Source organism: Fragaria vesca, linkage group LG5, assembly GCF_000184155.1.
Source record: "Fragaria vesca subsp. vesca linkage group LG5, FraVesHawaii_1.0, whole genome shotgun sequence".
In the NCBI taxonomy this organism is placed as follows: Eukaryota; Viridiplantae; Streptophyta; class Magnoliopsida; order Rosales; family Rosaceae; genus Fragaria; species Fragaria vesca.
In genome coordinates, this window is record NC_020495.1 from 21,924,382 (window position 1) to 21,946,244 (window position 21,863).

The 21,863-nt window shown below is 37.6% G+C and overlaps 2 protein-coding genes across 2 annotated transcripts; one reads left to right on the forward strand and one right to left on the reverse strand.

Annotated features, from left to right (window-relative positions):
- Nucleotides 1-3,230: 3,230 nt before the first annotated feature.
- LOC101311584 (MADS-box transcription factor PHERES 2-like) lies at nucleotides 3,231-3,965 on the reverse strand. Its single transcript, XM_004301651.1, has one exon. It carries the CDS (start codon nucleotides 3,963-3,965, stop codon nucleotides 3,231-3,233), a length of 735 nt encoding a protein of 244 aa, XP_004301699.1.
- A 2,151-nt stretch (nucleotides 3,966-6,116) lies between these two features.
- On the forward strand, nucleotides 6,117-21,473 carry LOC101311873 (nitrate transporter 1.5-like). The gene is made up of 7 exons (XM_004301652.1): nucleotides 6,117-6,475; nucleotides 6,558-6,673; nucleotides 9,296-9,336; nucleotides 17,314-17,398; nucleotides 19,164-19,381; nucleotides 19,530-20,083; nucleotides 20,191-21,473. Exons 1-7 carry the CDS (start codon nucleotides 6,117-6,119, stop codon nucleotides 21,059-21,061), a joined length of 2,244 nt encoding a protein of 747 aa, XP_004301700.1. The 3' UTR covers nucleotides 21,062-21,473.
- The last annotated feature ends 390 nt before the right edge of the window (nucleotides 21,474-21,863 follow it).

Here is a 21,863-nt window from a genome sequence, read left to right on the forward strand (position 1 = left end):
ATCTATCCCAAACATTAAAACATTTTATCTGGCCCTAACTAATATCTCTATACTGAGATAATATCTTTTGTTCTTTCTAGAAGTCAACCTAAAACCCAACCTTTATCTCTTACACTGAGATAATTTTATCTCTTCCACCGTTTGTGCCAGCCAATCCGGAAAGAGTGTTAGACGGTTCCATTTAACTTAACCCCCTTCCCTCTTTCTCTTTCTCCTGTACAACCACACACAGTTCTTGGATTCTCATGTTCATTTGTAAGATTTGTTTTCCCTTTCCCTGTCACCTTTCACACCTCTCTGTCCTTCCTTATGATCTAATCTTAGTTCTCATGTTCATTTGGAATCATTTTCGTTCTCTTGCTTTAAGTTTCATATCCATAGTTTAAGGGTTTGTTTGCTTCTGTTTGTAATATCAATGTGGTTTTTTTGTAAATTCCCCAAATAGATCAACTGGAGTAAGCCAAATATTAACCTCCAACTAATGCATTCACTTTTACAGGAAGGAAACAAGATGGCGGTAACACCAGTGATAGTAATGGTCCCTAACCAGTACTAATACACAATCAGAGTACATGTATCAAGGCTGTGGAGGCCTAGGTTCAACAACACTGACACATACGATGGCCTGCACTATGTGTTGGTTGATGAAGATGTAACTTTTACAAATCTACTCATTCCCGTTTACCCAATTGTGTTGTAAAATTAATCCTACTAATCATTCAAAACTGAATCAGGGCGACTCGATCCACGCTTTCATCAATGAAGACCAGCATGATGATTATATAAAGAAAGTACACCAAGGACAGGTATATGAAATCTGCCTTTTTACCACGCACCTAGCAGATCCCCGTGCGTCCAGAGTTCTTCACAATGACATGGTGGTGCATTTCCATGGACCGACAGAGTTTCTGAAAATAAATGAGGCACCTCTAATCCCACAACAATCATTCCAGCTTATAGAATTCGAGGACCTGGAAATGGAAATAGAAAGAGAGAACAAGGAAGTCTTGACAGGCAAGTTCCAAATTTCTTATGGCTCAATATTCCTTTATGCATATGCCCCTAAGATCTTAAAATACTGACTGTTGTGTTCTTCTGATGCAAGACATTTACGGCTGCATCAAAACTGTTCTAAGGCAAGACATTTACGGCTGCATCAAAACTGTCAGGGGACAACATGAGCAGCCTCTGCAAGCCACAAAAAAACGGTGACAAAGTTTGAGGTCATTGTTCAAAACCTCAGGTATGATATATATAGTGCTTTCTGACACCTCTGAACCTGGTAAAATACATGCTAAATGATAAAAACCTTATCTCTTGCTCAAAATGTAGAAGGAAGACCCTCAAGATCACTCTTTGGGGAGACATCGCCAGGTCATTTGACATTGAAACTGTGCAAAGATCACCTTCTCCTGTTCTTGCTGTTTTCACCAGCTTGAATCTAGGAGAATATGATGGTAACCACTCGCCTCAGACTATTAGATATTTTAGAACCAGTATTTACACAAATTAATATGCTGCCTCATTTTACAGGACATGTTGTGGCCTCAAACTCAAACCATACATGTGTTTTCTTCAACCCACCCATTCCCGCAACAGACGAGTACATGATCGAGTAAGTAATCTGCTTGAAAAACAAATTCGTCAACATAAGGTGGTTTGAATTTTGGTTGACGATGATGTACTTAATTTGGCAATATACTGTAATTACATCTGAATCTTCCTTTCTCTGTTAAATTATATTTTCTTATTATGAACATTTCACTGCTGCAGATCCGGCTTACAAATCCTTCTTTGTGCTTTCAATCTTTCTGAAGACTACTACTCTCTTTTTAAGTGCAATAGCATATATTCTGCTTTTATATTGTTTTAACCATGCGCTTTTTGTTAAATTCACGTATATTGATAACTAACTTCTAAATTGCATACATACTGAGGCTACGTATCAGATGTTCATACCTTATATTCAAACTATAAAAGGATTGATCTTTTATGCAGGTTCTCCAAAACAGGAGACAACGTGCGCATAATTGGTGCCATCTCCAGCCATCAAACAACTAAAGGTGTTGAACAACCAAACCAAGTGACTGTGTCAGAGTTGAATGCACTCAATCTGATAAATTACATGGTATTCATGAGAATAATTATCCGTATCTACCCACGATTATTACATTAAGATGTTATGTCACTTTGAGATAATTGGCAAAGCAAAGCAAGTGTTTATATTTAAAAAGCGCTTCTGCCAGATGTTATGTCACAAACTTATCCACTAAAAGCCCTTGAAATTATCCTACATAATATCTTACTAATAATTGTTTATGTGTTACAGGAGAAGTCGGTATTCTGCAGTGCTTCGATTCGAAAATTCTCACCAAATGGATGGTGGTATAGGAGCATCATCTTCTTCAAGCATGACGCCTGATAAAACAAAGTTTGATTGAATATCAATCTAACAAACTCACTTTTTTGTTAACTTTTGTTAAAGTAACATCTTCATCAGAGACTGCCACTGCAGCTTTTCTTCTTTTGTGACAGCAGTCTTTTGACCACCTAGAGTTTTTATAAGGCTCTGATCGGTGCAAGAGCGTCATTTTTGTAAACGGCTCCGGACCCGACCCCAGCGTATGGTATATGCTTATTTTTGACAACTGAAAGGGGCTTCTAAAAGTTTTGTCTACAAACAGAAACATTGCTGCAATGTATGTGATGCACATTACTGTGTTGTTATGTATTGTGTTATCGAAAGAGAGCTTTTGTGGCTTTCCTTGCTGGGATTCTATGTGACGTTAGTGTGCAGCAATGTGTTGTGATGTGATGTAAAGTTATCAAAAGGGAGCTTCTGTGGCGGAACATTTTGTGGTCTCTGTTCTGTTAGGATTTTGTTTTTTTCAAAATTGAAGGTCTGATCGTTGTTCCTTTGTTTTGTGGCTCATATGTCTGCCACCAGTGGTATGCTTTTACCTTATAACTTATAATAACAAAGCAATTGGATGGTTTTCTATACTGTCAGTGTGAGGAGAGGCATACTTATACCCTAAATTATAAGATAGTTTCATCTATATGTATCCAATTTCATAGAATTCTTAACAGAAGATGGTTCTTCATGTATCTTTCATGTTCAATTTCAACTGTTTTATTCCATTTGCATTTCCACTTCTACATATAATTTTTTTACGGTTTCCACTGTTTAAAGTGTTGCCTTATTTATTCTTGCTCTCCACAATGAACCCTTATATATATTGTCCTTCCAGCTGGTAAGAAAATATATAATGAATCATACTGTTGTGCTCCATTAACACAGACAACATTGCAAAAAACCGCGGCAAGCCGCGGGCATCATCCTTGTTCACATAACCTTGGTGCAGCATCTGAAACCCCAGCTCATTTCCATTACCACATCTATCATTGTCCACTCCAAGAATTTTGTATGGCCACTCCATAGAATTCCCCATGGGCACCCCCAACTTATTGGCAGTTTCACTTTGAGCACTGGCTTGTTCAAAGAAAGCGATCTGGATCTGGATCTCTTTCATCTTTGCTTCCAAAAAGTAAAGCAAAGCATATGTTTGATAAAGGTCAAGTTCATAAATCGGCTTACCATTTTGGTTTTGGTGCATGAGTTCTACCATCTCCTTCGCAGTGTTCGATCTAAGAATTATGTTGTTCTTCTCTTGCATTTTTTCAACCTTCTCCTTGAGGTACCTCTCTTGGCATAGCGCCTTCTTAAGTCGCATAAAACCTGGTAGTCTCAGGTATCTCTTGATCAGTTCCTCCACTTTTGGGCGGTTAGGCCACACAAATGGCTCGTTACTGCCCCGATCATAGATAACGATACAAACATGCACATCACACAAGGTTTGAAGTTCGCTCACTTTCTTCATAAGACCATCCTTTCTGTTGTTAAAGCTTGCTTTCCTAGCTCTCTCACTATCTATCAGTGCAAGTTTGACTCTAGCTCTTGGCATGGTTGATGCTGCTTAATTCTGTTCTGGATGGTCACTCTCTCACAGTCTCACTCTCCCTATTTGTTTTGAGTGACAAAATTTCTCTAGGCTTGTACTCAAATGCGTTCTATACTCAACCCAAGAAGAGCATATATATAAGTCTAGAGAACAAACAGAAAAGACTATCTATATACATGTGTTGTGTGGATAAAACATATGATGAATGTCCTTTAAGAGGAGTTATTAGGTGTTCCCGGCACATGGCTGAGCTGGTGTTCCCACCCACTAAGCTTAGGACATGTGGGTTATTTTACACATCACTCACCTCACTTGACGTTTGAGAAAACGGAGTTAATGCCTCTTACTGGTCTGGCATGGGAAAGAATAACCTTCCAAGTTCATATGAAATAAAGTTGAAGGACATGGTCTTCTTGATGAAATCGACAGTCGGCGGAGGAAGCAGAGGACGCTCATATGAGTTTCCAAACCAAAGAGGTGAGTAGCACAGGAAACCAAACCTTATGCGTTCTTTAGAACGGACCAAACCTTCGGTGTCTGGTGTTTGGTTTACAGAGATTTGAGAGGAGAGAGAAAGCAGATATGAGTTTTCCTCTCTCCTCCACCACCAACTTCCGAGCACCACCATGACCCATCTCCAACACAACTAGACTCATCGGCTTCCCACGAGTCTGTTCCTACCTCCACAGTCGTCCGACGACATCGGAAACCAACTGACGCGCTAATATACAGATACCCAAAATTTTCTCTGGGCACCTAAACTTTCTTCCCTGCAAATCGATGATTGACGAAGATGATCCATCAAATCAAAATAGATGAGAAATTGAGGATTTGAATGATTTGGAATATGAGGCCAGAGAAGCCCAGCGAGAGAGACACAGAAGGTTTGCACAAGTTTGAAGAATTACATTGACGGAGTTAACTGCTCAAAATTCCATTTAACTCTGATATGAATATTGTAAACGTGTCATCTGTTTATTGGGTGGGAACACCAGCTCAGCCATGTGCCGGGAACACCTAATAATTCCTCTGTCCTTTAATTGTGTCTGTATTTATTTCGAGGTACGGTGTGTTTTTTCCTACTATGAAATCTCTATCATGACAATTAATACGTGCATGTATCCATTATGATTACAAATATGAGATGTCTTTAACATAAAATGACTGCACGAATTAAAGTTAAATTATGCTGCTTATCTGAGACTCAAATATTGTTGCCCATGAATTATTGCACAGCTTGTTGTCAGGTGCATTACCAAACTTTCCCTAACTGGTTGTGTATTTTATGTGATAGATGGCTAGTGATGCTATGTCATTGAGTTTCTATGGTATATCTATAATGATGCTCTGTTTTACAAAGATTTCAACTTTGTAATGCATGGCTGGAATGAGAGGGTTTTATGATGGAAAGAATTAGCTAGATTGGATTAAATACCGGTAGCTTTTTATTGAGGAATTGGAAAGGCGACATTGAATGCTCCTTCTCGTCCCATCTCTCACCAACATGTCAGATGAGGTTTCCCATCGCTTCATTGCCGCTTTGGCTATCCGACAAGACGAGCTTTAGTGCCCCAAGCGCGGCCGTAGTCTCCTCACACTACTCTGCGGTGGGACGGCTCCTCACAGACAAAAGACGCAAACCGGAACCCCATGTAGTGATAGGAACCCTAACCATGGTTAGGGATCCTCAAAATAGGTTGTAGATGAGGGCTCAAGCCGATCAAGCTTCATTCTGCGTTTCACCAGAGCAGATGAACGGAAGAGTGTTCTAGGCGGAGGCCCATGGTTCTATAGACGATCTATTATTTTCATGGCAGCATATGACGGTCTGAGCGATGCAGCTAAGATCCGATTGATTCATTCCCGATCTAGATCGAAATACTTGGTTTACCTCCTGCCCTGATGACTGAAGAAGCTGCAAGGTTGGTATAGAGCCTCTTTATGGCGGGTTAAACAGATTGACAAGCTAGGGATACGGTGAGGCGACAGAATTTGAGTCCGCATTCTCCATAGGTTGTGTGATCCAACCAAGCGACAAAATTTGGTTATGCCGTGTTTGCGGCATGTTGGAGCACCCGACAGCCGGATGCTGTGGCCCTCCAATACTAACTCCTCAACATATCGAGATCGAGTCCATGACAACTCCGACAGATTATGGTGGCTCGATTGGCTAGGGTTTTTCAAAACCCTAACCCTAACCCTGTGAATAAGGATTTAGGGGTTTTTTTAGCTTTGGGTCATTTAGTAACCCTTTTGCGGTGGCACCCTCTCCTAGCCTCACCCTTTTGCCTTGATAGATACCAAGCTAAATGCATCGGCAAGGATATCGTCCTTCACTTGTTCTCTGCATGGGATTTCGGCATCAAAGCTAGCTGCGCAATTAGTACCGTTGAAAACAATTGCCTTGCTACTGTTCTAGCAATACCTAAAGTGGCTAAAGTGATTCCGGCTATTTCTGATGTGAAACAAGGTCTGGATATGGGTCGGAGCCTCTTGGTAACCGAGAACGTGGGGTGAACCAAGTATCGGATGAGCAACTCGCTCTAGTGCCTTTCGAACTTGCATTTGAACCAAAGATGGCCATGGCACATGCAGGTGGTCTGATCACTGTTTCCCTGCTAAGAAGCGGAAAGTTGGAAGACCTCTTGGTTCAAAGAACAAGAAGAGGGTTGAGAATGTTCATCCTTGGAAGCTGGCTATGAAATCTGGAGGTCCTTGTAAAGCTAAAAAAAATTAGTTTTTGTGACCATGTTTTGTTGATCGAGGGGTTAGTCTTCTGGTAGACAAGTAATTGAAGAGGTTGATCCCTCTTCGGCTGATGGTACTTTGGGGGAGACCCTCTCTCTGCATAAGGTGGTTCCGGGTTCTGCTAGATAATAAGTAGGATTCCTACATGTCTTAGTTACTAGCCGGTTTTCATTTTACGATCTGTTTTGCATGATTTTAATTCTAACTTAACCCACGAAGGCGGATCATGTTTAGATTGTTTTCCTACTACGTACGATCGATACATTTGGCGTAATGTCCGTATTTCAAAAGAAGAAAAAAAATGATTTAGACCATCCTAGAAAGAAAGATAGACAATCTTATGAAAGTAGATCGGGCTTGACCAGCTGAACCGTACTTGGGCTAAATATTCTAGTATTATTGTACCCAATATCAAAGACCTACCGCTTAATTACCTTAGTACGATAAGGATGTATCAGCTAAACAATCAATAAAATCACCAAGGTATGTTTTCAGTATGTTTTAGCATTGCTAATTATTTTATTAGCGTATAGATCACATTTTTACTTGGCCAAAATAATAAGCGGTTCCACAAGATAATTATGATAAGAAGCAAAGAAGAATTTGTTGTTAAGTTGATTTTGATAGTTCCCACATCAGTCCTCAGGAGTCTGTTCCTTGGGATTTTGATACTGGTTAGGTTCCTCTGCCACACCTGACCTTTGTTCTCTTTATATACTGTGTTATTTCGTAGAAGAAAAAAACACAAGAAGATTTTTGTATGTAATATTAAGGGAATGCAATTTTTCTCTTCCTTTTCTATTTGACTGATCTGTGCCTTTCTTGTGTCCCAAGCAGCGGTGCATGGTTTCATGCACAGAAGCCCTAGTTCTGCAGGCACAACCATATAAATTACAGTATCATATATTGTATGTTTATGTGCCAATCTATAGTTCCAGAAACAAAGTAGTGGATCTATATATGGCCATTGTTCAAAGCTCATGATCCCACTTCTTTTTTCTTAAATTAATACCCTAATACTAACTTGTTCCTGAAAAAACAACAAAGATCACGCACTTTCATTATCTTTTCCGATTGAAATAAAATCAAAACCCTCGTTATTTTTATGGACAAATGCTCTTCTCCTGCTTATTTCTTCTTTTGGAGGGGGTTGCTGCAACTTGGAAATCTACATAAAGTATCAACTTTTAAGTACAGAAAATCATTTAATTTCTTAACACCAATTTGTTATCATTAATATTTAACAAAGATCTTTTAGGTGACTGAAAATTATAAAAGAAGAAAAGAGTAACAAAAGTCGAGTTCCTTTTCATATATTACTATTACACTTTCAGAACTTGGAATACATTAAATCAATGAACTGTACTCCCTTAACAAAGCTTTACAGACTTTTACCACTTTGATTTTCAGCTTTTGGATTGGCCAAAAATACATGCTTATTTGTTCGCATCCTCATTGTGGCTTCCTAATCATCAAATGTTATATGCATAATCTTGCAAAGATGAAAGGTACATATGCAAGGAGAAGAAAAATGGAGGATCTATCAAAAAAAAACTTTACGGGAGCTAGCTAGAAATCCTTTTGTATTTTATGATATTAGTTAGGTAATATATTGGATAGCTTATAGTGGGTCTTGATCGATCAACTGCTTTTATATATATGTATGTAGTGTTATGAAGTTCAAATCTGACAACTTGAATATATAAGAGCGCAGACACTCCCACTAACCAAGGGTTATTATTAGGCAGGAACAAATTAAGTTCATCAGGTTTTGTAAGTATATGGCGAATGGGATCTCATGTGGTGGTATAGATTGTGGTAACATAGTCATCAACTAAAATTGGACAATATTGGTAGGTCGTTACTTTTCCATTCTTATGGTTGCCTAAAACCTATTTATATTATTTTACTTTGATATTTTAATACTAGCTAGCTTGATGTTTCTTCATCGATCTCAATTACCAGTTGCCACGGACGGACACTGTTCTCTAACCAAATGCCACAGACTCTCACCCACCAAAGATATCCAGTTATCCACTACGTACTCGATCAGACGATCAACGGATCAAGACAACGTTATTCGGGAAACCGAAGCTTTCATTTTCCTGGCCATGAAATTAAAGATGGAGTTACTTATTGCCAGCTACAAGAGCTATATAAAACGATCGAGTTGCAGTGACAGTCCATTGTTTGTCCAGTTTGGAAAAAATAACTTATGTTAATTAAACTTAATGGTTTTTATCATAAGCAAGAAATATCGACCAACAATCTATATATATGCCAAATTGCCAATTACCAATGATCCAGAATGGATATAACATATTATTTACGTTACGTACATTGATTAATAGGTTATCGATCGATCAGTTTATGATCTGATCAAACAGCTCACATATGGTTTCAGTGATCGAAACTGGTCAATGCTTTAAGAACTGCATGCTGCTCGATCGTGAGAGAGAGAGAGAGAGAGAGAGAGAGAGAGAGCAATGATTAAGTGAAAAGACTGAAAACCGTATATGATGATACTATCGATTACTGTCAAATCCTGACCTGCAAATAAGTTGGTGGAAGTATGATTCATATAGCAAGCTATAATTATCCGAAAATTCGATCCTTCGAGATATGTATATGCATCGACGAAATGCTTGTCTAAATAGCTACCAAATGAAGGAACAGTACGTTTAAATTGAATTGCTAGATATAACCATGAACCATGCATGTGTAGTAGCATAGAAAGAAAAAGAAAAAAAAAAAAGGAAATAGAGCAGAAGATCAGTCTCAAACTTTCACCACGATGAACAGAAACAAGTCCTTTTCATATAAGCTTATACACCATTTGAAATTATTGGTGCCCTTCGTATTTTTCATTTCAGAATAGTAGCTGCCACAGAAGCCAAAAATCCACCAGTAGCTGTCGCACAAAATAAAAGCCAAATATTAAGGAAACAGCAGAGCTCGACATGTTTCGGCCTCTCCTTTGTGGGATAACCTAACTGAAATGATTGCTCATGAATTGGCTAATAATTCTTCAACCCCCTCCACCTTCATATGGTTAAAGACAGGTCTGTGTCTACCACTAAACACACTATATATCACCTATTACATCACAAACATCTCATTCGGTTCTAAAGTGCTCAAATATAGCAGATTGGAGAAATTTTCCTCTCAGAAACAAATACAGCTATGAAATAGACTAAATTGTACAAAGAGAACAAGAAAGCAGAAAGTAAAGAAGAGCAATAATATGTAAAGACAATCCCAAATAAGTTTAGCAATAGCAAAAGCATACATCACCATCATATTATTAGAATAGAAGAAAAATCCTGCTAAGCAATCACCTAGCTGTATCATTCAAGCTAGACCATGGCCATGTTAATTAAATTAAAGATGAAAATGTAGAGGTGCTGGTGGCGGCGGGTCAAGATAGGGTTTATGCGAATCTTCAATCAATCAGAATACGTATTATTTGATTCTGAGAGGTCTATACAGATAGCCAACATGCATGTCTACTTCCATTTATGGTTTGAAGCTGTATCCAAATAACCAGATCTCCTTGACGATCTAGTCGATCTAAGCATGCGCAAATAGTTAACAAAGTTTCCCAACTTCAGCTTCCCACGTACACAGTTAGAAAGTTTTGTTTTTATCTTGTAAAGTATCTGTTTTTCAAAATTGTTTAGAGACTGAGATTTACATTTCTAACTACAATACACCTACATTTCATTGTTGTTTTTTAGTAATTATAATTTTGTGATCGGTAACTTAAATCTTGTCTTTCTATAAAGTTTTTAACTAAAAATAAAAGAATGAACGGGTCAAAAATAAGAGAGTGTGGATTATATTCTCCTCGACTTTTTGTTTATCAAAATTTTTTCATGTGTAAAGCTTTTAATATACGTATTATGTTATAGTTTGGTGTCCGGACCATTATGCATATTGTGATCTAGATTAATGTTATTGGTAAATTTAGCAAACGTTATTGTTTCTAATTGAAAGAAAATGATACTCCATAATCATAAATTACTCTGATAGATATATCGTGCACCATATATAGTCAATAGAAACCAACGATTGGAGGAAAATTAATGTTAAGCTAGTGACTACCAGTATCAATATTATGAACTTGGATACAATTGGGATAGGAAGCACACTGAGTAATGTCAAGTATTGCTCAATCCTATTCGGCTAAATGTTGCTCAACTAGGAGATATTGTGATCCATACTATTGCATGGCTACATGTATGATCAAATTAGCGATCATGTGATACGGTAAGACAAGTTTTAGTGAGCATTCTCCGATCCCATGGCCATCTCATCATCCGGAGATCGAATTAAGTTCTTAAAATTCTGTACCGCCAACTAAAACTTTAGAATATGATAATATTAGTAAGGGGTCAAGTTAGATAACTCTCATTACGTATGTGTGATTGTAATGCTACTTGTCGAAAACAAGATAGGATTTTTAGGTTAAGCTTCTTAGTGGCAAACCAAAGGTCGTCCTAATTTTACCCAGGTCATGATCTTAATGATTAACTACTTTATGATCTCATCGATGTTACAGCAGCAGATAAGACAAGACATGCAAGAAACAAGAAATCCGATCAATTCTCGGTGGCCTCTTGTCGAAATAGAGTTTACATTACATGGCTGATATTCAAGTTGATTGATAAGCGAATTCGAGGATTGAGACTTTACAAGACTACTGCACCTATAAAACTTGACCGTCGGTAGTGGTGAAAACAGGAAGACGATCGAGCATGCATGTATATATTGACTATGGATTGGAAAAATCCATGGAAGCCAGAAGAAAGTTCTCCTTCTCTGCTGGTGGCCTGGGGCACACCGCAGCTGCGGCCAATGATCTTCAACCAGTGTGCTTGTAAACCAGGGCTAGCTGATGTTAATGTTGATGTTGATGTCAAATTGTCAATGGTACCTGATGATCTGACGTTTCAACAGTCAGTGAGCTTATATATCAGAGAAGCTCGAGCTGTTGCAAGGTCAAATGTTCCAAAACTTTCAACGTCCAGCATTGTATATCGTGAAGTGAAAAACTGAGATATGTTTAAATGAACAATGAACGTGAACTCGGTGTAATGACGTTAAATTTTTGGAGAACTTGATCTCATAAACCTGCTAGCATTGTCCATTCTCAGATCATAACTCAGACCATTAGTTAATGGAAAAACTTGCGTCTGGACTCTCCTATCACTATTACACATATACACATTAATGTCTTTTATGGCGTTTTTAAATGCCATTCCCAAACGCTATATAAAGTGATGCCGTTCTATTTGGCAAACGCCATTAAAAAGTATTCCATGACGTTTCAAAGGTATTAACCCATTAGGTATGAATAAGTGAATCCAAACTGGTTCGGACCCGAAGTTTTTTAATGGTTGAAATTGTCATCAATGCATGTGTTATGTGTATCAAACTACGATAATGAAAATGTATGAATTTGGTATGTCACATACAGTATATAATAACACACGAGTTAGTCAATCAGTTATCACTCACAGAGTTATTCAATCGCACATCACTTTGTAAGAGTAGCTAGTAATATTTTCTAATAGTGTTGACGGCATCATTAAGAGTTCGACAAAAATCTGTTATTTTGCAAGATTTTCCCTCATGACAAGAAAACATTAGTCTTGTAACATCATATTGGACATTCGATTGATTGGGCAACGATGCTGATGTTTTCTTAAGCAAACTGCAAAGTGGGATATGACTCGCGAAAGCAGACTATACATATACTAAGCCACAAGAAATGCAGCATATGGCTACAAATGATAAGCCAACCTCTCAATTCTATATTACAATATGCTACTTTTGTAATGATATGCATGCGTAAGAGAATCCCAAAATGTAATACAGGATCTTATATATATGATTAATTTGGGGCTACTGTATTTGATAAGTTAGTGCATAGACAGAATACGAGCCACTGCGTTTCAACTCAAAGTTAGGTATTATGTCATCCCTAATATTCTTGTTTATATAACACGAAATTAACCAATTGATGATCGTGTGTGGTTACTTTTGATATATATACAGCTTCTAGTTTCACCTACTAACTTTGCTTCCATTGCTCAACGCACGCATGAACGATGGAAATGGATTTAGCAAAGCTGGTTTAGCACTGCAGATACCAAAAATGGTTAAACTGGCGAAATGACACGCAAAATATATAAGAGAACAAATTGATAATGCTATACGGTTCAGATCTTGTCATTACGTTCATCCGCACAGATTGTGTGAATTACTGGCCCTAGCTAGCTCCCTTTAGCTTATTGAGTTGTTGTTTGTCTCTTTGATTCGTAGTAGAAACTTGAGGTCAATTATACGTCACGTTTATTGGTTGTCTTCCCCTTAATAAGCTTTATAAGCTTTAGTTTCTTGTCCCCATCTATATCTTCATTTATGCATCAAATAAAATGAAATATTAAAAAGATAATGCATTGCATAAAGTGAGAGTCGTAAACAATCACAAGATATCTCAAAAGATTAATTTAACAATAATAACAAACTAATTAAACCTCATCATTTATCTAATTACTTGAACTAGCTAGAACACTTCCAAATGAAGGTTAATCTTTGATTTAGGTCCTCTCATCCAATCCTTTCAAGGACTGACATCTTCACTTTGACTTCTTGGGAATTTGCTTTGCTAAATGAGTTATTATTTTCATGTGTCTACCCCTTGTACATTTTAGCTCTCTTTGTTTGTTTCTTTAATAATTTTAATCTTAGGTAGAAAAATCACTCGACATCTAAAAACTTAGATTACCAAATCAGTTAGGGGTGTAAATTTGACAAACCTAATTTGATGAAGTACGTGGAAATAAAAAGAAATATAATAATTTAATTCATAGACTTCGCTGCGCGCATACTATACAAATTGAGGTGACCAAAAACATAGGGACGAAGCTCAATTAAAGCACATCAGCGCTAAGCCAAATTGCGCATGCATATCGATCAAACTCTGTCCTCATAGTAGATTATCCTTGCTCGGTGTCGGATTACTGGAAGCACTTCCATCAACTGACTCTAAGCTGATGTGGCGCAACCACGTGATCATATAGTGATTGAGTATATGTTATAGGGAGATATATGTTCTAATGTTGGTCTTTTTCGCACATCATGTGCTACATAAGATGGGATTCAGATGATACCCGAAAATGTGAATCGCATAGCATTACATTCTCTTCAATTAAATATCTCAATCTTTTATGACTATCTTCTAAAACCAACATAGAGTCCTTTTAGCACTTGGTTGTTGCTCTGGTTACACAAATGAATGGTCTCAAACTTTCACGAGAAATTTTGTGATGTATAGTTTGTAAATCTGAAAATTATTTTCTACTCAATGAGATACTGACATTTACTGTATTTTTTTTTCTTTTTTAGATAGATATTGACAGTGGTATCTAGCTAGGTACTACCGCCAATATTTATAGGGACATGTGGACATCCATATATACAGTCTTTCTCAGGTAAGGATGTCCTTATTTATTCTTATGGTGCGGATTTCCACTTTAAACTCACTTTTCAATCGATTTTTCACATCTCCACTGTATAGTCTTTAGGTACAAAATTTCAGCCAATTTGGTTATCATTAAGGCACTCAAAACTGCGTATTTCTGTAATAAACATGAACGGTTCAAGTTCGACATAATTATGTTCATCCATTGGTTTAATCGAATTTGAGTGCCTTAATGATAACCAAATTGGCTGAAATTCTATACATTAGTATCTGAAGACTAGACGGTAGAGATGTGAAAATTTGATTGAAAAGTGAGTCTAAAGTGGAAATCCGCACTCTAAGAATAAATAAGGACATCCTTAGCCAAGAAAGTCTGTCCATATATATATATAGAAGTAAAGAGGTGCAAATACATAAAATTACATCATTATTAGAAAAAAAAAATAGAAAATCTTAATTGAGATACGGTTTTAACAAAGTCCTGAAATGCTATTTTTATCTGAGGTGCGTGGATATATTATTGCATCATTGTTTCACAGGAACTGAGAAAGCAAACCTATAATTCGCAATAATTAAGGTCATCCCTCACGTACTGTTGGGAGATCCTTATTCCTATTCTATGAAAGTTGTCTCCTCATCAACTAACTAATTATAAGAATATTGTTGTCGATTGGAGTATCTGCATTATTAGCCCTTTCAGTGATTCTGCATTTCTTGCTTTTGTACGTACGTAGCTTATCACGAAATTGTTCGACATCTGTCGACGGAAATTCTTGTGCTTAATTTGCAGGTTTTTTGGGTTGTTAACCATCAGTTAATCCCTATTAGCTAGGAATACTTATTTGGCTTCATATGGTTTGCTTTTTGCACGATGTGCATGTCTTGTTCAACGATGTCTGCGATTTCTAGCTAACAGTTTCACGGTCTAGCTTTGGTTTATTCCTTCCCTCTGCATTCTTATTCACCAATGTTGATGGCTCATGGTTGCGTAAGGGCATGGATAGCGTTGTAATTCTCTTTATCATCAATAATGAATTTTGTCATTGTTTTCATCAAAGAAGATTACAGGCACATATATGAGAATATCTATAAAACGACTTTGTACGTTAAATATCTACCGACAAAACAATGTCATATTTTACTTGTTCTTCATTCACCACACTAACTTAACTAGCATAACTGTAATTTGGAAATAGCGTGTATGTACGTATCACTTTGGATTACATCTCGATACAACCGCCTTATTAACATTTGGATTATTACAATAACTGAGTTTGAAGAAGTTGTCGTGTTGCTGTCTGTTAACTGCACGTTTGAGCGGTTTTTGATTGTGGAGTGAGTATGTGAATAATTATACTGTCGTTGTAAATCATTCACACATACTTAAATTAGTAAGCATTTTAAGTACATAATCAAAGCAAAAGATTGAATAATGAGAAATCTAGCTACATATATTCATCATTTTCTTATCATCATTGTCAAAACAAAGCAAATAGTTCTCAAAGGATGCAAAACATACAGCTCTACAATAAGTTGTCTGTTGAGTTGTTTCCAACGAGCATAGAAATAGAAGTAATAATGGCCATGAAGCGCTACTATTCTTGAAGAAATTTGTATGACTTGTAGAGGAGCAAGTACACAAGAATTTAAGCATCTACGTACCCTCTTAAGAACCCAATGTGATAAAAAAAGAAACAGGTGTAATTCTGTTTATTTAACAGTCATCCTAAATCACTCGTTTATTATATAGAATATTTGTGGACAAAGTGCATTTTGAATTAATACCCTAGCTGCTAATAGAAACTGTAAAAGGCATATTATCTTGGGTGTAAGAGAATGTCTTAGCAACTTGAAGCATAAAGTACTCAGAAAAATGTGCATTATTTATGCAATAATTCAAAAACACCACCAATTCCTCTCAAGAAGAATGTGAACTCTTCATTCCTTAACTGTGATTAGTGAAATGTGCATATGATTAAGGAATCTTATCCCTCATAATAATTGAGCAGCAAATCTAAGTCATATATTGTACGTCTAAGTCACAAGAACTAAGAAAAACCAAGTGTATGTAAGTGATCTTATCCTCTTTTTAAACGATCCCCAGCTAAGTGACAAGCTAAATTCATTTTGCATTATTAAAGAACACTCGGATTTGTTCCAACTGAATATAAAGGGATAAAATAGGATAATGTCCATATGTGCAATGAGGAAACTGTAACGTATGAACTTAATCACTTATAAAAAGAAAAAAAAAACGAAAGTAATTATAATAAAATGTCCAAATTTTCCAGAAAAAAATGCCGACAATCAGCATCAAATTGGGAATATCCTAAAAACAAGGAATCAAATTTTTTTCAAGGAGTCTAGCTATCAAAATTATCCTAGAAATTCAAGTGAAAACTAAACAAAATACTTAGGCTACATTTCCAGAGCATTTCTTCCATTTTCGATTTTCAAAAGTGTTATATGTTTCATCGAAAAAAACAAAGTGGGGAAGAATACAATGGAGAACCTCTCTCCATTTTCTCTTTTGCTATCTAGTCCAAACTCCAAACAGATTGCACCTAAACTAGAATGAAAACATGAAAATGAAAACAAAAGGGATTATTAGGTCATGTGGTGTCCCCACTTTCATCTGTGAGATCTGGGCCGTAAAATGCCCCCTCCTTTCCTTTATATAATACTACCTCCCCTCTCTTTCTTTGCTCAAGTAGTTCTGAATATTGTCTCTTCCTTCCTTCTGGCTAGCACTCACAACCTTTCTTTTAGCTCTATCAATAATCCAAAAGCTTCTCTCAATCTGAACAGCTTCAATGGCCTGTTTAGAGGTCTGCAACGAGGTAGTTTAGCATACCCTTTCAATGTCCTTGCTTCTTTCATTCATCTTTTTGATCGAGCTCCTATTTTTATTCATCTCTGTTTCATTTAATCATGTCCACCTTCTTGGCATGATTTCTTATTTTACCGCATGCATTCTTGAGTAATGGCAACACTTGATTGTGTGATCATATATGGAAGCAAAAAAATCAGCTTAGTTTATTGATTTCATCTCTCTTGTATGAAAAAAAAAAAAATCAGGTAAAGTTCAAAGAAGATGAAGAGGGAACCACCAACACTCTTGATGGAAGTGTAGACATGCATGGCCGGCCAGCAATCAGAGCAAAATCGGGAAGATGGGTCGCCGGAATCATCATTCTTGGTAAGCACCGTTTTCTCATATCAGTCCTCCAGAAACCCAAGAAACAAAGACAAAGAAAACTCACATGTCTTGGTTTTCTTGGTTTCTTCAGTTGTGCTTGTGCTTATATGACAAAATCACTAACCTCATTTCAAACATCAACCTCATCAAATTGTTTCTTTCAAAGTCCCCTCCTTTTATTAACCAGTACTGAAGACAAGATACTCTTCTAGGTCTTGTTCTGCGGGCTAGAACATTTAACAACCTTTTGAAAAAGAGCAAAACTGGGATGAAATGAAAGCCTGTGTATTAGATAAGCAGTTTGATTTTTCTTTGATAAGCTAGAAGCAGATATAAGTGATACACTTGGGACACTGCAACCCAGAACCAAGTGTTGCATGCTGGGTGTCTCTACAGCCAGCTAAACTCCACTACAAAAATACATGCCCCAATTTAAGGTGCCAGACTGCCAGTTCACCGCCCACAAGAACCATGTTTTTCTGTTTTAGAGAGAGAAACTGAGAGAGAGAGAGAGAGAGAGAGAGACTGGGAAGTAGACGACATCCATGACGAAAGAGTAGTAGAGACAGAGAGAGGGAGCGTGAAAGTGAGGAAAGCATGCATTCAGAGTAATACGTCTCAGACACGTAATCGGTGTCTGATTTTGCATGACGTATGTTTTTGTCACGTGTCCTTTCTTCCAATCTTACGTTAAAGGGTTACGAAAAAAAAAAAAACTTACATGTTTTCTGCAAAAACAAAAAAAAGGGTCTATTTTTCTCATTAGAACAAAGAACCCAGAAAATCATAGACATAATCACATACAAGAAGCTTTTGAGATGCATGAGTAATGTGTTCATTGTTGCTGGAGATTATAATTGGGTTTTTGGTTTATGGTCATATATCCTAGTTTCCACTAAAGTTTGGAAGAAAAGAATGCCTAATCTAAATTAAGCATGACTGTAAATATCCAAATATAACTGCATCACACCTTAAAGCTTTTCTGCTTTGGCACGTCCCATCGAGTTCAGGTCACTTTGGTGTCTTAAACCCATTTTATTCGACTTGTAAACAACAACAACTAAAAGAAAGCCTTATCTATTTTTCAATAGTAGTTTCTATTAAGACTCTTGTAAATGAACCTAATTGATGTGCATGCTATACAGCTAGAGAAGGAACTGTATATGTGTGCATCTGAGTTAGATTTCAGCTGTAGATGATTGTAACAATCTGATGCATATGTTGGAGACGGACCAAATTATGGGACATCTTGAACATGGTTGATTATGAATGCTAATCACATGTGGTTTTCGATTATGTTCTCAAAATGTTTTCCGAAACTTCTCTTCCAATCTTCATAATATTTGTTACCCTTGGAATCGAAGCGTTTGATTTCAATGCCAAGCAACTCAGAAATTGATTTCTTTGGTCATCTATAGCATGGAACAACTTCTTAGCTTAATTTGGCTTCTGAATTGCCCTTCTAACTTCAGTTCAGAAAGATGTCAGAGGAAAAAAATAAGACTTCAATCCGTTAGAAGTTAGAACTTAGAACTTAGAAGCACAATTGTTGCATGAAACTTTATTACATGTATCCCTGGGTCTTTGAATTTAGATTAGCTTCAAAATATTTTTACAAACTCGTTCTTCTTCGCACAGCTTTAAACTACGCCTCAAATATTCCAATCTAGTTAAATCTTTCAGTATCAATAGTTCTCTAAAGTTGAAATCACATTTTTTGAACCTTCTGACCCTTTCGTTATTCTGTTGTTCCACTGAAAACCAGTGAACCAAGGTCTGGCAACCCTAGCATTCTTCGGAGTTGGGGTGAACCTGGTTCTTTTCTTGACCAGGGTGCTGCAACAAAACAATGCAACAGCAGCTAACAGTGTGAGCAAGTGGACCGGAACTGTCTACATCTTCTCCTTAGTTGGTGCCTTCCTCAGTGATTCTTACTGGGGACGCTATAAGACTTGTGCCATCTTTCAGATCATATTTGTCATAGTAAGTGTCATTCGCTTCCAATACTTATTGAGATTCACACAATGAGCTAAGCACTTTTTCATTTTGCTTCCATTATGTTCCAAGACGAATTGAGAATGAGTAGTACTACTCTTTCCAATGCTTTGTTTGTAACACATTTAACTTGCAGGGACTGGCTTCATTGTCGCTATCATCGCAACTCTTCTTACTGAGGCCCAAAGGTTGTGGGAGCCAAGAAAATCCATGCGGAACTCATCAAGGCTACCAAATTGCATTATTCTACCTTTCCATCTACCTCATTGCCCTAGGAAATGGAGGGTACCAACCAAACATTGCAACATTTGGAGCTGATCAATTTGATGAAGAGGACCACAGGGAAGGACACTCAAAGGTGGCATTTTTCAGCTACTTCTACCTGGCAATGAACCTAGGCTCCCTTTTCTCCAACACCATATTAGGGTACTTCGAGGATGAAGGAATTTGGGCACTTGGGTTCTGGGCGTCCACTGCGTCTGCGTTTGCAGCACTGGTCTTGTTTCTTATAGGGACTCCTAGGTACAGGCACTTCAAGCCAAATGGGAATCCTCTTGCAAGGTTTTGCCAAGTCTTGGTTGCTGCTGTAAAGAAAGGCAAGGTAAATATGCCATCAGGTGGAGAGGAATTATATACAGAGGAAAAAAAGGAGTCCTCCAACCGAAAGATCCTCTACACCCATGGGTTCAAGTAAGAGCATATAGAAACTCTGTGTTCTTGATACTTGGCTGATTCCAATATATATCTTATCATTGTTATGACCATAGAAGCATAGAGCTAACTTCCTTTGAATACAGGTTCCTGGACAGGGCAGCATATATCTCATCAAGGGATTTAGACAACCAGAAACAGGGTCTTCAAGACCCATGGCGTCTCTGCCCTATTACCCAAGTGGAAGAAGTTAAATGCATTCTAAGGTTACTCCCAATTTGGCTGTGCACCATTCTCTACTCGGTGGTTTTCACACAAATGGCTTCTCTGTTTGTAGAGCAGGGAGCTGCTATGAAAACCACTGTTTCAAACTTCCGCATTCCGCCAGCAAGCATGTCTAGCTTCGATATCCTCAGTGTGGCAGTTTTCATTTTCTTTTACCGCCGCATTCTTGACCCACTAGTGAGCAGAATAAAAAAATCTGATTCCAAAGGACTTACTCAGCTTCAGAGAATGGGAATTGGCCTTGTTATAGCAATCTTAGCAATGGTTTCAGCTGGAATTGTGGAGTGCTACAGACTCAAGTATGCGAAGAAAGAATGCACCCATTGCGATGGCTCAAGCACCCTAAGCATCTTCTGGCAAATACCGCAGTATGCATTCATCGGCGCTTCTGAAGTTTTCATGTATGTAGGTCAGTTGGAGTTCTTCAATGCACAAGCACCAGATGGACTGAAGAGCTTCGGAAGTGCCCTGTGCATGACATCCATTTCTCTCGGTAACTATGTTAGCAGCTTGCTCGTGAGTATGGTCATGAAGATATCAACTGAAGATCACATGCCCGGATGGATCCCTGGAAACCTCAACAAAGGCCACCTAGATAGGTTTTACTTCCTCTTAGCTGCCTTGACATCAATAGATTTGATTGTCTACATTGCATGCGCCAAGTGGTACAAGTGTATCAAGTTGGAGGGAAGATTTGAAGAAAATGAAGAGCAAGAGAACTTCAAAGTCTGATGGAAACATCAAGGAGGCATGTTAAGACCTATGCTAGCAACCTATATTAAATAAGACGAATGAGGTCCTAAACAACGGGGTAAAAGGAACTGTTTTCTCACCAACTCTCTTGCACCCGTTTTTCTCTGTATCTTTAGCAGCAACACTGTACTTTTTATGTCCAGGCTTGTTCTAGTAGAGGTGGGTAGCTTTTGGTTTAGGTCTTAGGATCTTCCCTCATTCTCATTTGTTTGTTTTATTGCTAGCTATAGACTTAACATGCGCTTCTAGAGAAATCTATTGTACTGATGGGAACTCTTTGAAGCTGTAGTAATATGTAAGAGAACTGCTCTGACTTTTAATGGAAGCACCTCTTCCCTCAGACTTGCTTCTATATTTCCTTGTAAGAGTCTAGTGAAACAATGTTAGCAAAGGGTTTTGGCAACCATAGGTTTCAACAAGGCTTCTTCCCAGGGAAACTAGGACTTTGTGACCATATTCTGCTTTCTAGGATGGATTCTGGTTTGCTGATAGCCAACAATGGAAAGAAACTTGACGATATATCATTTCCTCATTCCTCCTTTGGCAACATAATAAATACTATGAGGATGATGATGTCTATCTAAAGAAGGATGAAGGCTCTGTTTAGGAACTAGCAGTAAGTAACCTAAATAACTACCTCAAAGGAAAACAATAATTTTTTCCGATTTAAGCAAAAGCCAAGTGGCCGAAGCAGTTGAATCTATAATCACATATACTTTTGACAGTATGGCTGATAACTGTCCTATGCAAAGTGTATTGGCCATGTAAACTGTAAAGAAAA

Excerpts from the sequence above, each read along its gene's own strand:
- LOC101311584 (XM_004301651.1), bottom strand. The coding sequence starts at position 3,965 with ATGCCAAGAGCTAGAGTCAAACTTGCACTGATAGATAGTGAGAGAGCT.
- LOC101311873 (XM_004301652.1), top strand. The coding sequence starts at position 6,117 with ATGGTGGCTCGATTGGCTAGGGTTTTTCAAAACCCTAACCCTAACCCT. Across the intron at positions 6,674-9,295 it reads GCTGGCTATGAAATCTGGAG|CAAGCTATAATTATCCGAAA; the intron begins GTCCTTGTAAAG and ends TGATTCATATAG. Across the intron at positions 9,337-17,313 it reads TTCGATCCTTCGAGATATGT|ACTCTTGATGGAAGTGTAGA; the intron begins ATATGCATCGAC and ends GGAACCACCAAC.